The sequence below is a fragment of the Schistocerca nitens genome, chromosome 1, assembly GCF_023898315.1.
Source record: "Schistocerca nitens isolate TAMUIC-IGC-003100 chromosome 1, iqSchNite1.1, whole genome shotgun sequence".
Classification (NCBI taxonomy): domain Eukaryota; kingdom Metazoa; phylum Arthropoda; class Insecta; order Orthoptera; family Acrididae; genus Schistocerca; species Schistocerca nitens.
This window is the reverse complement of record NC_064614.1, coordinates 965,389,172-965,404,982: the sequence shown is the minus strand read 5'-3', so window position 1 is coordinate 965,404,982 and position 15,811 is coordinate 965,389,172. Positions and strand designations below refer to the sequence as shown.

Here is a 15,811-nt window from a genome sequence, read left to right as displayed (position 1 = left end):
CATTGTACAGCAATACAGTTGTCAGAGGTATCTGACGAAGGTCATGTAAGAGGAGAGGGGGAAGCCAGAGGAACAAAGAGTAATGTATTTTCCTGTACCCAGGTTGACAAATTTGTATTTTCACACCCCTCCAAAAGAGTGCCATGCATCATGTAGAAGTGCTATTGGTTCTGTAACAAACTTTTGTTCGTAGTAAGTATCGAAAGATGTTGGACACAGGTACAAATATGGAACCCACTTACGTATACTATCCAAGCCTACCAACATTCATTTTTGTTTTTCGTTTCATGCAGTATTTGATATTTGTATTTTCTGTGTGGAATGGTGTGTGTGTGTGTGTGTGTGTGTGTGTGTGTGTGTAATTCACTAATAGCCAGAGACTGAATAGAAATGACAACTGGAAACAAAAGCAGGAAAGCAGTATTGTTGCGGGAATCAGTTTCTCCTCGTTTCGTAGCTGTTTCTCAGATAATAGTGTTACTGAGTCCTAATCTTGTTCGGATTGTAAAGCTTAAGGGATTACATTATAGTATAACTCTTCAGTGCCATCATTAGATGAAACATAATTATATATTTTATATCCGTCATGGATTGTATATGGTCAAACTCTGATTGTTTACTGAACGAACAACAGGTGTGATGTCATTGTAGAAGTTTGAATCGTAGTTCGATCGAAGACCACCTTGTTTGCAATTTACTTGATATGGACAAGTAGTAACACACACACACACACACACACACCAGTGCACGTACACGAACTGGCGCTATCTGGGTGGCGTGTGGGCGTCGAGATCGCAAGTGTATTGAACGCCGCCGCGTAAGACGGCGCAACGGGCGGGAGGCTGCGTGCTGAACTCTGCGCGCGGTGCGGGTCCCGTGCGCCAGATGGCTCTGCGCTCGGTCGGATCCCGGCAGTCGCGCTGCTCCTCCCCGAACGTGCCGTGCCCTGCCGTGTTGCGTCCGTAATGGCGCGCTACTGACACACAGGGGCGCGCCTCCCGTTGTGTGGCTATTGGGCGACTACCGTCACGCCTGCTTGCTTCGACTGTGGCGTTTCCGCGAAGCGCCGAGACGCTGCGACCGCAATCGCCTCCGCTGCCGCCGCCGCCGCCGCCGCCGCCCTGTTCCCGGCCGTGCCTGGGCTGCACCGGGCGGCGCGAAGTGGGTCACGAGGCAGCCAGCACTCCCATTGATAACGGCTGCGGCTGTTGTCGGCGACGCTGCTGACCCGCACGGCCGGTGTCGTGTCGCGGACCGTCTCTAGTGAACACTCCGCACAATGCGCGTCGCGACACAGCTAATGTGCGTATCGTCGGGTAGGTGACTTCCGCCTCCGTTTTTCGGCCGGCTCCGTCACGCATCAGGACTAGTGAGCGCCTCCGAGCCGCTAGCGTCCAAGTTTGTTTCTGTGCACGAGGTAGGTCCATCAAAGTAGAGGTGCGCCATGTTCAAAAACTGCTGTGGTTGCAAGAGCAATCCTGCGAAGAAGCAGAAATGCGCGGAAAATGAGATGGACGTGTACAAACCGGACGAGACGAAGGAGAGTATACAGAACAACAAGGTGTCGGACGTGAAGGAGCCGCGGCCTATAGAAATAAAGGCGGAAGATGTCGACGGGGTAACGGAATTGCCTGCGAAATCGGCCGTCATAGCGGATGGCAAGTCGCCTAAATCGGACAAGGTGAAACAGGAAGGCGTCAAGATACAGACCGACGGCATCTCGGCGCCGGAGAGGAAGAAGTCGCTGTTGGTCGAGATCAAAGGAGCCGTAGAGCAGCGGGTGCCGGAAGAGAATGCCAGGAATGTAAAGCGGCCGAGTGACGCGAAGCGCGCCAGCGACGCCAGGAGTCCGGAGCCGCCTGGCGGCGCGGGCGAGGCCGAGGCGAACCCGAGAGCAGGCGGGGAGGCGAAGACGGAGGAAGAAGAGCAGCACGCCAAGCAGGCCAAGGACGCACCTGGCGAGGCGAAGGACGGCCAGGAGGGGGAGCGGCACAAGGCCGAGGAGCCCTCCGAAGTGGGCGGCGGCGGAGGCGGCGCCGCCCCCGGCGGCGGCGGCGGCGGCGGCGACGACGACGACGACGACGAGGAGGAGGAGGAGCCGCTGGACGAGACGGAGGCGGCGGCGCTGCGCGCCATGGTGCCGACGCCTCACCCGGCCAAGCGGTCAGGTTCCGTGCCCGGGCTGGGCGCCATCCCGCAGTGGCTGTCGCAGGAGGACGACGAGGTGTTCGAGGGCGGCGGCGAGCCGCCCGCCACGCCGGTGGGCCGCGACGAGTTGGCGCTGCGCAGGCACCGCTTCTTCTCCGACCTGCTGGGCGCCGCCAAGGCCAGCGTCGAGCACCGCGTGCGCTTCGACCCGCTGGGCCCCACCGTCGCTGGGCCCGCGCCGCACGCCGGTCAGTCCCCGCCCTCACGCCTCGCTTCCCTCTGATTCCAGTAAATCTCTCACCACTTGGTAGTCATGTACTTTCGGATGTTCAGTCGAGCTGCAGACTCTATTTTTCTGCACGATATATCGACGAGCAACCCAGTCGTCCTCTCCAGGGCCTGAGAGTTGTGTTATTATGCCTACTCGCTAGCAGTCGGGGGTCCAGGCACCGACTACCGAGTACGCGTAACAACACAGCTCGCAGCACCTGAAGACGACGACGACGACTGGGTCGGTCTTCGAAATATCGTGCGGAAATATCGACTGAGTCCCAGCCAGTACGCCATTAATTTGTCTAAAAAAGCCACGTACTGTTTTGGAGATAAAGTGATTGACGAATGCAGCCGGGTGATGTGTTCGACAACCACGGTTGTTGAAGACATCACACGCCTGCATTCCCGTAAGTTATCTGAACTTTCTATAACGTCTCTCTCTCCTAAGAGTCGTCATGCGCCTTTTTCCTGGTGCTTCGGCAGATGTTTACAATTTCGTTTTTGCTGTGTCTAGGTGGAGTCAGTCCAAACAAATGTTGTTCGTCGTGTCTTTCGTACTGCAGAAAGCGTAAGATTGTTTCCAGTTACGAGCAAAATGATTTTTTAAAGCGGAATTTTACCGTCCTTCAATAGAGTGGCCCTAAATTATGCTAGTGCGATATTAGTTTTATCGGTATGTGTTAACAGGGGCAGTAAAACACGAAGAATAACAACCAGCACTACAGCAGCGGCTGGGCAGCGCTGCTACTGCACGGCGGTAGCAGTGCCGACCACGGCGATGCTGCCACTGCTGGAATATTGTTTATTCTTCATTTATTGTCCCTGTCAATACATACCGATAAAACGAATATCGTACTAGCATAATTTGGAGCCACTTTATTGAAGGACGCGTAAAATTCCGCTTTAACAAATCATTTTGCTCGTAACTGGAAACAAACCAACGTTTTCCATCCTGGGAAAGACGTGATGAGTAGCATTTGTTTGGGCTGAGTCCAGCTACACTTTATAAAAACGAAATTGCAAATATCTGTCGAAACAACAGAGTAAATGGGACCGAGTGCCCGTAGGAGACAGACCATGTATTCTCCGGTAGAAACAAGTTCGATTTACTTCGATTTTTTACTATTTTATATTTTATACGACTACACAGTGCTATGATCATCTTCAGTTTGTTAGTACATAAAAATCTTCCGAACTAGATACTCCTTTCGCAAATATTGACATGGATGAGTACACACACACACACACACACACACACACACACACACACACACAGTATTGCACTCCACCTACAAAACGTCCCTTCAGTGATGTTGACAACGCAATGGAAACTGCTTGCAGCATATGCCTTTAGATATTAGTTTCTTCTTTTTTTATCATTGTCAGATTTCATAGATTATAGAATGATTCTTTGTTTCCTGTTTTTATCTACTGCCAGTCTGAAAGTGACCTCCGGCAGGTCGAACTGGCTACGTCATTGCCAGATGTTCATGTCATTGTGTGAGCACCTATTGTTCCCGCTAAAGTTCATTTGGTTGTGTGATAGTCTCATATTTTAAAATCCAACATTTCTGCCGATACTGCTTTTAACCTCCTTCGGGTGGACTGTATGTCGTCGTCTTGATGAGAGCCACCTACAATATTCACACAAACATGGCGTTTCTACATTACGGTGCGGTAGTCTTGTAGACGGGGTGTTCAGTCAGAAAACTGTTTAGATGCTGCTCTCCACAGTAAACACAAACAAGTCTCCTCATGTTTGTATGATTACTACAATCTACATTCACTTCAAACTTTTCCCTTCACACTGGTGAGCCAAAACATATGACTACTTGCTTAATAGTATAGATCCGCTTCTGGAAAGCAGTGCACCAGTGATTATACGTAGCATGGATTCGACAGTTCCTTAGTAAGTTTCCGTAGGTACGTGGCTTCAAATGTCTACGCACAGTCACAAAGGACCTATAGATTACAGACCTGTAGCGTCTCAAGTGTCTTCCATTGGGTTCAGATGGATGAATTTGGTGACCAGGACGTCAAAGTGGGTTCAGTATAATGCTCCTCAAATCACTTTAACACGATTATGACCATGAGACACGGAAGATGTCATCATCATTGGGGAATTATGCATGAAAGGGATGCAGATGTCCGCAATATCGTCCACGTAGTCGAGAGCTGTCCTGATCCCTTCGATTATCCTGCAACCATAGGTTTCATTGAAGCCCAGGTGAACGTCCCCCACAGCATAAAGCTCTCCACAGCAGCCTGCGTCCGTGACACGGTGGATATTTCGAGAAGCCTGTAGCCTGTATGACAGCATATGCGGACACGACCATCGAGCTGGTGTGGCAAGAAACGGGACTCAGCCGACAAGATGACGCGTTTCCATTGACCTGCGGTCCAATGTCAATTATCCGGCACCCACTGCAGTCGTAGTTAACGGTGTCGTTGAGTCAACATTGGAATATGCAGAGACCCATTTCAACAATATGCGCTGAATGGTGTGCTCCGAAGAGGTGTTCGCACCAGGATTGTATTCTGCCGTCAGATCGCCGCCTATCCTGCTCTACAGATCGGGCAAGCCAGAGCGCTCCTTGTTCTGTAATGAGGCGTCAACGTGCTGTTCCTTGTCGCCTATCCTCGCGGTTTCACCGTCCTTCAACCACTTTCCATTGAAGCTGACGATAGCAGCATGCGAACAGCCGCCGACCAGTTTCGCGGTTTTCGAGAGGCTCAATTCTCAGGCGCCGGGCATAACAGTCTGCCCATTTCTCAAAATCGTTTTTGTCAGAAGATTTCCCCGTCGTCACTAGAATGATTCCCCATTTTCTCTGCTACACCTAGGCCTATACGGTATAGTTTCCTCACAACGTCACGTATCCACAACGCGAGCGGCATTCAGTCTCGCGGCGGGTAGTGTCCATATGTTTTGGTTCATCGTTTGGGTCTGGATTTTAATGATTTGAAAACAATGAAATATTCAAGCATTTATGACCTACAACATATAGACCTTAAAAATGAAATATGACTTTTGTAGGATTAGGCCGAGAACCCTCTCGACTATCGTCTTAAGAACAGGCTGTAGGGGGGAGGAGCAACGAAGGTGCTTGTTCGTGAATTTTTGCACCCGTTGCGGAGTTTTCACATAGATTTTCTTGTCACAGGAAATTATTATGTCCACATCTCTCTTCTGAAGCTATGTGTAACACATGTGCAAAACATATGACGTACACCGCACTGGGTTAGAGAATCTGAAGTCCCTTGCTGCTTTAGCCATTTATAAAGGACCATCTGTTATTAGCAGCAAAACGTTATCTCTGTTCAGACCCATCTGGCTAAAATAGCTTCAGAGAGTTGCCAAACAAAATGGCAATGGTCGAGTTGTTTACTCTTGAGTGAGAGTCGCACGTTAGAATGCACATTTATGCAGGCCCGTCAACTATTAGAATACCAATATCATTTTCAGCATAGCGCTTACACACTTCGATGGTTTCATCTTTGGACATTTGGGCCAACCACACTAATTCGTATTTTGTTGAGCACGCCCTCGTAGCACACGAGGAACTGGATGTGTTGTGTACTTCCCAAGAACTGTCTCAAGCGCGGATTCCTCAGCTTCTCCTGTGAGATAATAACACTCTCGAAGACGGACCTGCCCGTTCAAAATAAACAGCGTTCGTCTGCTGTCATTTTCAGCACATCTGCTGCGTTTGATGATATTACAGTGTTCTTGCATGTTAAAGCGCATTTGTGCACTAACTTCTCATAATTTAGAAAATATTTACCCATCAATGCTGAAGAATCTCTCTCCAAAATCACAAGCAAAACCTCGCAAATTCATGCTATTGGGCACTTTACTTTCCGCATGAACTTGGCTGAGTTTGTATTCGAACTGAATAGTGTGACTACGCTAGCGATGTTTGTTACGTCGGAATCTGTTATTATTCGCTGAGCTTTGTGTTGATCTCGCGCAAGAGTGTCTTACGTCAGCGAACCGATTACCGTGTTACGCTGCTTGTCTACTGTAGTCCTGATAAATAGTCTTGTAGTAATTGTGTGCACTTGAGACAGTATAACCTGAAACATTGTCGTGTGAGCAACATTTTCATGTATTTCTTCTTGTGTTTTTAAAGATATGACAAATATAAGCATTTTTGGGAAAAGCTGGCCGAAATATGAAGTGTTATGGGAAAATTGGCCGAAACGTGACCTATTACTAAAAAAGTAAATATATATATTATATGGACAATTAAAATATATTTTTCTATACTTTAATACCTAGATTTGTGCATACATTGTTGTAAAATTCATTCGTAAATTCAAGAAAAAAATAGGAGTTGTCATTAAAATCCGGGCCCTACTCATCAGTGTGGATATTTCTTGATGACACAAGATGTGCACTGTCAGCTTATCCTTTCTTTTAGTCAAGTAGTGCCATATTCGTAGATTTCCCTCCCTGATTCGGCTCACTAGAGTGAAGGAAAAAATATAATGCGTTCGATGATCACACCATCATCATCATCAATAGGCTGAAGGCATCTTTTATATAGCTGTTCTTAGTGGCAAGCATTGGTCATTTCTTTCAGCAACAATGAGAAATGAAGCTGAGACGTTCAAGTGCAAGAAAAAAGTGTGTGTGTGTGTGTGTGTGTGTGTGTGTGTGTGTGTGTGTGTGTGTGTGACGAAAAATGGAATTTCTTCAAATAATGACTTGTTTTGTGCATCGATGGATTGTCATCTTCAAAAATATGCATCTGTGGTAGATGAATCATTGGTGACATAGGACGGGAAGTGTCTTGCTCCCATTCGTAGCCATTCTTCCTTGCGGCAGTCATAAACCCATCTTATTACCGGAAATATTACGAGGAGTGACTCATCAGATTACCCTACTTTCCTCCAGCCTTCAGCAGTTCATACTTGATGCTCTGCCCACTGTCCTCATCGCTATGAAACGTTGCCTTCGGTAATAAGGGGCCACTCTATATACTGGGTGCATGACGTACAACGGTTTTTGTACAGTCTGATGAACGTTCATTCAGCAGTGGTTTCAGTTGCCCTACAGCAGCTTGACAAGTTTTTGCGACCGTCGTGCCTGGCGTTCGACGAGCTCTTCCCCCCAGTGAAATTCCTGAACTTGACGGTTCGTGTTTCGGTTTTGTGTTAATCTACATTATCGCATCTTGTGTTCCCCAATTTATGCCGAGTAAAATGGCAGTATCTGGAATAGATCGGGTAGATAATTGGACACGCGGTCCATTCTTTCTGAAATTCTGACTCGATGCTACTCTACGAGATCGTTTACAAACAGACGTTTTTGTAACAGGTCACATTAGTATCAACTATCTCATATAAAGGGTACTAACATCATATCATCGCAGTGTTTCGTTTACCAAGTGAAGTTTTGCCTTCATAGTATGGCATTTCTGTCATTTTGTACATTCTCTATACATATTCAAAATAGCTGCTCCTTCTCTACTGCAAGTAATACGAAGGGAAGAATCTACCACGAGGATGATTTAAGGAGACAAAACTAGAAGATTAAAAATTTGTAATTATTTTTCAATAGCGTGACAGGCACGGTTGTATCTGAAGATAGATTCTCAAGTAACATAAAAAAGATTTAGTACGAAGCACGTATTTTTCCAAAAATTGTTCCGTGCGTTGCCCTTGGCCATCCTCAAAACCACTAAGCTGCCATCAGTAATCATGAATTAGGTTCGCAGGGCCAGCATCTAAATTTTTCTTCCTGTTAGAAATTCAGGTGCGTCATAGCGTTCAGTAATCTGCTGACTTGGACCCAACAGTGTGTACCATATAGGCCAGTGGTCGTCAAAGTGCAGGCCGTGGGCAGCATGCGGCCCTAATCAAGCACTAGTGCGGCCCGCGGTTCTCAGCTGCATTTTGTAATAATGTGCATGTCGCTACTAACGGTCAGATCCAAAAATGTCAACTAACCTTAAGAGCCTTTTTCCTGCTCATTAATGCACAAAAATACTTACAGAAACGGCAATATCTTAAAAAATTAGCTAAGTTGGGCGCGTATTTCAGAGTAGAGAGATAAGTAGCGTAACCACTGCGGAGGTAGAGGATGTGTGGGAGGGGGGGGGGGAGTCTTTATTATTTGTCTTCCAGCACTGACAACTCGTGAACATGAGCGACTCGTACCGATAAGCTGTTATGGTAAAAATTTCATGCGGAAGTCACGTGGATTTGTGGTAGCACTTTATAGAGACGGTCATTTTCAAGTGCAATAGATATTTGTAGCAAGGAATATGAAATTAAGGCTGTTCTAATAAAATGCAAGGAGTAGAAGGAAAAGGGTATTAGCAACATTTAGGAAACATTTGTGATTGTGTACCATATTGCATAGTGGATTTAAATGTAAGTACAGTTACTCTTATCAATCAGTTAACCTTCCTATCACACGGACAACGCAACGACACTTGCTCAGGCAATTACAGTGTCACAACTTTGTCGTCGCTGAGGGTGGAGCAGACTGAAACAGAGAACAGTCGACAAGAAATGTTTCCGCATGGTGCGGACTTCTGACGATGAGTACAGCGGGCCGGCGGCCAATTTGTCACGCCCTTACTGTAGCTATCTTATTGGAGGCTCGTAAGATGCCAATTTATGTGGGTTACCAATTAATAAGATCGCTTTATATGCAACCCAAAGTGGCAACAAACGCTGTCAGAATTGACTCTTAAGACAAACTCAGTGTGCACTATCCGGCCCTCAAATGCTGGGGCTCGTATGGCTCTCGTTGGTCGTTGAAGCCAGTTCAGCAACCAGTTTGTTTACACTGATTAGTTTGAGCATTATTGCTGGTTGAAGCGATACTGATTATTATTATACGATGAAAACACATAGCCAGCTGACCGCATAATTTCGATTGGAGCAGGTTGGTAAGATCCCATTCCCTCAAATAACATTTTCTAGCGATTTTTCTGACACATTTCCAATTAATTTTATGTCCATAGCGTTTCGTAATACTATCATAGCAGGAAATCCATCACGTATATTAATACAGGAATGCCGTCCTACATACAGTTCCATAGTGAAGAACCATAAAGTAATTATATACCTGTGTATACATCTGTGCAGCTCTTTTTTCCAAGTTCGTGTTTTTTTAAACTACATTTCTGAGACACAGCAATTTGACAACTTGATAGAAAAATGTGACCTTTCGATCTTCTGTCACAGTTACAAATCATAAATGTAAATTGTAAGTTTTGTGCTTGCTGTCAAATCAGAAACTACAAATTTTCATCGGCGAAAGCAATTTACACATTAAATTTTATTTACAGATTAAATGCTCCGTTATTGTACTTGCAGTATGTATTTCTTAAGCTTAATTACACTTAGTGAAACTCTCCTTACCCCTGCAGTAGATAAAAGATGTGTTTGATAAGTCGACGGAAGAGAAACTGAAGTCCGAACTACAGACATCCGGTATACGTATTTTGTGGCTACCTACATATCAGGGACCGGGATGACTACTTCAAGAAATCTCCACTAGAGTTAAAATTCTCCCTCTTTCCGTGTTCAGCTGAACATTACTTCGCTTTTTGATATCGACATTGACGAGGCATTAATACCAGCGCGAGAACTAAAGAAAGAAACATAGAAAGGATCCAACTATATGTTTCTGGGAAATAAATCATACACCATGCGATCAAAAGTATCCGGACACCTGGCTGAAAATGACTTAAAAGTTCGTGGCGCCCTCCATCGGTAAAGCTGGAATTCACCCTTAGCCTTAATGACAGCTTCCACTCTCGCAGGCGTACTTTCAATCAGGTGTTGGAAGGTTTCTTCGGGAATGGCTGCCCGTTCTTCACGGAGTGCTGCACTGATGAGAGGTATCGATGCCGGTCGATGAGGTCTGGCACGAAATCGGCGCTCCAAAACATCCCAACGGTGTTCTATAGGATTTAGGTCTGGACTCTATGCAGGCCACTCCATTACAGGGATGTTATTGTCGTATAACCACTGCGCCACAGGCCGTGCATTATGAACAAGTGCTAGATCGCGTTGAAAGACGCAATCGCCATCCCCGAATTGCTCTTCAACAGTGGGAAGCAAGAAGGTGCTTAGAACATCACTGCAGGCCTGTGCTGTTTTAGTGCCACGCAAAACAAAGGGTGCTGGCCCCCTCCATGAGAAACACGACCACACGATAACACCACCGCCTCCGAATTTTACTGTTTGCTCTACACACGCTGGCAGATGACGTTCAGCGGGCATTCGCCATACCCATACCCTGCCATCGGATCGCCACACTGTGTACCGTGATTCGTCACCCCATACAACGTTTTTTCCACTGTTCAGTCGCCCAATGTTTACCCTCCTTACACCAAGCGAGGCGTTGTTTGGCATTTACCGGCGTGATGTGTAGCTTCTGAGCAGCGGCTCGACCATGAAATCCAAGTTTTCTCTCCTCCCGCCTAACTGTCATAGTACTTGCAGTGGATCCTCATGCAGTGTGGAATTCCTGTGTGATGGTCTGGATAGATGTCTGCCTATTACACATTAAGACCCTCTTCAACTGTCGGCGCTCTTTGTCAATCAACAGACAAGGTCGGCCTGTACGCTTTAGTGCTGTACGTGTCCTTTCACGTTTCCACTTCACTATCACATTGGAAACAGGGATGTTTAGGAATGTGGAAATCTCGCGTACAGACGTGTGACACCGAATCATCAGACCACGTTCGAATTTTGAGAGTTCCGCGTAGCGCCCCATTCTGCTCTCTCAAGACGTCTAATGACTACTAAGGTCGCTGATGTGGATTAACTGGCAGTAGGTGGCAGCACAATACACCTAATATGAAAAACGTATGTTTTTGGGGGTGTCCAAATACTTTTGATCTCCTATTGTACATTGTGCAACACTTCTCAGTTCCTACTACGATCATACAGTTATTCGAATTTGTTGCCTTCAGTCGACTGCTCGCTTCTCGGGCCAAGTGTTTTATAACCCGTGGGACAGTTTTAGATTCGTGCCAAACGTTTTGGGACGCACTTAGGTTATGTATATGCCATTGACTACCAATAAAAATGTTTTGAACTTCATGCTTATTCCGGTGAATATTTATTGAAAATATGCTTGACGCTAGTTCGTCGTAAGTGTTAACAATACACACAGGAGTTTGGTAGTGGCTGTTATTATTATTGTTGTTGTTGTCCTTCGTTCCGAAGACTGGTTTGATGCAGCTCTTCCCGCTAATGTATCCTGTGCAATCCTCTTCGTCTGTGCATAACCGTTGCAACCCACATCCATCTGAATCTGCTTACTGTAGTCAGCCTTGGTCTCTCTCCTTGGCGTTTACCCGCCTCCCTCACTTCTCTCCATTAGCAAACTGACCATTCCTTGATGCCGGCGGATGTGTCCTGTCAATCAGATCCTCCGTTTATTTAAGTTGTGAGGTAAATTTCTCTTCAATCCGATTGTATAAAGTGGCCTATTATAGTCATAAGTTATCCGATCTAGCCATCTAATCTTCGTTCTTCTGAAGTACCAATTTCTAAAATCTTCTATTCTCTTCTGGACTTTTTTATATATCTCACGGCTGTAAATGTCTACTATCACACAGATACTTCCAGAAGAGACACTTAAAATTATGTTAGATGTTAAAAAATTTTCGTTTTTCGGAAATATTTTTCGTGCTATTGCCAGCCTGCATTTTATGTCCTTTCTAATTCAGCCATCGTCTGCCAGTTTGCTACTCAAATAGCAATACAGTACTTGTCTACTATTCTTAGTGTCTTAGATTGTGATGTAATTCGACTACATTACGGTAATCTCGTTGTTTTACTTTAGTTGATATTCATAGTGTCTTCTCTCGTAAAGAGACAACCTGTTCAGTTCAAACAGTTAAGTCCTGAGCTGTCTCTGGCAGAATTAAAATCTCTCGGAAAAGTCAAAGATTTTATTTCGTTTCTTTGAACTTTAGTTCCGCTTCCAAGTTTCTCCTTGGTTTCCTTTACTGCGTAATGTAAGTATAGTTTGAATATGCCACAACCTCGTCTCACGTCTTCTCAACTACTGCTTCCCACTCATGTCCTTGTACTCTTGAGATGGCACTTGATTTCTGTACAAGGTGTAGATGTTTTTTTGTTCCCTGTTTTTTATCCCCGTTATTTTCAAATCTGTAAAGACCGTTCTTCAGGCAGTTGTGTCAAAAGCTTTGTCTGAACGTACAAATGCAATAAACAGAGGTTTGCCTTCCTTCACTCTCTCTTCTAAGATAACTCACAGGGACAGAGTATTGCCACGCGTGTGGTTGTATTCCTCCAGGGAGCAAACTGATATACTCAGAGGTCGGCTTCTACCAACCCTGCAGTAATCACTGCCAGTATATTTAAAAAAAAATGTAGTAACTGTGATGTTCCAAAATTTCTGTAACGTCTCATGGTCATCTCATTGTGCGTTTATAACAGGCGTACAGGTGTCGAGTGCTAAGCAAGATTACGGGATAGAGTAACTCTGCACACGTCTGAAATATAATGGTTGATAGACACTTCCATAACTTAATTTATTTTTCTTTTTCCTTGTATCAGAATCCCGGCTAAATTTCTTACCAAAGACATCGGCTACTGCCTATTGCTATGCTAAATCTCATCGATTAATTATTTCGTTCCGAATGATCTTACTGTGGACATAACGCTAAATCCCCATTTACTCCAATAGCCGACGTGTGCTAGGTGGATGCTGTGTAGATGCCGCTGTCTGTCAAATGGCCTCTTCAGATGTAAATAATATAACTGGGCTCCGTTCGGCTGTCCCTTGCGTCTTAAAGAATCAATTCCTCTGTGTTGACCCCATCATTCTCAATACATACTACCGGAGTGAAGGTTCACATTCCTTAGTAATTGGGCCAATTCTGAGGGTCGTGCTCCGTTCCGTTTGATAAAGATAACATTCGTTATTGTTCTGTACATATCAATCTATCGTGGGATATTTATTGTTACCACACCAGGTGGCGCTGGGTAAGACCCTAGACCGACAGTTCCAAACCCCGTACTGCCATCCAGTTTTTAAGTTTCCGAGGTGTCCCTATACCGCTTAAGGCGAATGCCGGTATGGTTCCTTTGAAAAGTACAATGCAGATATCCTCCTCCAATTCAGCTTGTTCTGCATTTGTAATGACCTTCTCTTCAACGAAACATAAAACCCTAATCTTCCTTCCTTTTTTCTAAGTTTACTGCTGATATACTGCCAGTTGCAACGTGAGATTCGAAAATCAATCAGCATGTGATTGCGCGGAACAGGAGACTGTTAATGAGCAACCTATTTTCTTTTTTCACGTTGCTTCCAATTTTCTCAAAACAAGTATTTGTATATTGCTTAAGTTTTTCGATTATTTGAAAATGTTTCCGACATCTGTTACTTTTTTACATATCGTCATCAGTGCAGATATTTTTGCATTTTGCCGAGTACATATTCCGAAAGTCGTGAACATTGGATCAGGTGATTTCGTCTCATGAAAGATCTCTACCATACGTTAAGTAGGACGCCGCTACATCGAGCATGAGAATTGTCTGCAAGCGTCCTACGTATATAGTCGAGATCTTAAGCATTACGTGTTCAGGAAGCTGATAAGCAGCCTTGGCATACCGTCTTTCACTTAGAAAACAGACACATACAACAGGCCTCCAAGTCCTCCATTGACCGAGAGGGGACTTGCATTATAAGGCTGTCAGTACCTTAATGGAATATATGTAAAAGCAATAAATATATTTGCATCACACTGTGTAACGTCCTGATCATGAGTAGTGTTACCTGGTCTTAATAAAAATCAAGTGCTTTTTGAAATACTATACTTCTTAAATAGCGTCGTATGATCTGTCGTGTCATGTCATGTCAGTTTATTTGCCTGCGTAATGTAAACGCAATCGCGGAAGGTGGGTGTATACGGTTGGCTCATATCTTAGCATCTGGATCACTGACACGTCTTTTCGTTTAGTTATGAAAATGTTCTGATAGCGAAGTTGTCCACTTTCTAAAAAGTGGGAGATACTGCTAACCGTAAGAAAGCTGCTAAAGACAAAGGCTAATGTTCTATGTGTTGTAAATAATTCACTAGCAGTGAAATGGTACGGGAATTGTAGCTAACCCCCATATTGTGGATGAGTACGGTCGAAACTAATATTAGAACTACAATTTCTTCAAAATTACTGCAGATGTCAGGATAATATTTCAAATAATGCCGTGTCCGAATTGGCTGACGTGGGTAATTAGACATCTTGGTGTCCGCAAGATGAGATACTATCTTTCTTATGCAGCATCCACTTCCCTACACAACGTACGCGGCGTCGGTACTGCAAAATATATACATATATATATATATATATATATATATATATATATATATATATATATATATATATATATATATTTGTCAGCCTGGCGAACATTTCACGTCGAAGATTTTATTTAAGATGTGGAATACGAAGTATGTATAACGACTTTTATCGTCTTCAAAACAAAGTATACGTATCTGCAGAACCTTCCCAGTGCTCGGCTACATTTGAACTATATGAGAAACGTTTGAACGGCTTTCGTTTCCGCTGTAAAGCGTTAACTACGTGTGTTCTGCCTGTTTAATTATGTTCACCTAGTCACATTTTCGCGTTCCTCCGTTTTTCCTTGTTAATTAGCGGAACGCACTTCGTTAGTAGCGGTAGGATAAAGCGAGACTTGTTCTAATCAGCGCTTGTGTTTCGATTCGAGTGTGGTATTCACAGAATGCTATATACACTGATCAAAGACGTAATGGGAGAGTTAGCGAGCATGTGTCCTTACTGAGTGAAGGAATTTATTTATGTGCACGGAGTACAGCTGCATTCTGTCTTGCTTCTGTGGACTGGTGACATTAGATACATTTTACAGAGATACACAGAGCAGTTTGGACTGTATTGAAGATTCGGAAAGTAGCGTATCTTTAGTTGTGAATGAGATGCCGTGTTAGGTGCAGAGCCAAGAGAAAATCTGAAATTTCAGTTTTTCTGCCTTTGTGTGTTAGCGTAATTGCAATTTGGATACTATTACCAGCACAGCAGCGCTAGAACTTTGATATTTGTTATTCAAACGCTCATAGCATAACGATATCAATTTTCACCGCCCAATCTCTCTTTATATTTGTAGGGTTCCGGACTTCAATCGGTAAAAACAGAAGCTTTATGAAATTCATGTCACGTACTAAGGTCTTCAGCCTTGACGGTGTAAAAAATGGAAGCTTCTAAGTAAGCGTAGGCAAAAGATACGGCCATTTATGTCACACTTCTATATTCGAAAGCTCACTCATCTTCTCCTTGACGTAAAAGTCATGAACTTTGGCAAGAAGCGAAGTTTCATAGTACAGTCAAAGAAAAAAGAAATCCGAAAATA

The 15,811-nt window shown here is 44.5% G+C and overlaps 1 protein-coding gene across 1 annotated transcript in view; it reads left to right on the top strand.

Moving 5' to 3' along the window:
* Positions 1-1,186: 1,186 nt before the first annotated feature.
* The window catches only part of LOC126194940 (adenylyl cyclase-associated protein 1), a 202,809-nt gene continuing 188,184 nt past the window's right edge, over positions 1,187-15,811 (top strand). Inside the window, exon 1 of the mRNA XM_049933329.1 lies at positions 1,187-2,396. Within this exon, the coding sequence (XP_049789286.1) occupies positions 1,445-2,396 (952 nt within the window). The 5' untranslated portion in view covers positions 1,187-1,444. The remainder of the gene's footprint in view (positions 2,397-15,811) is intronic.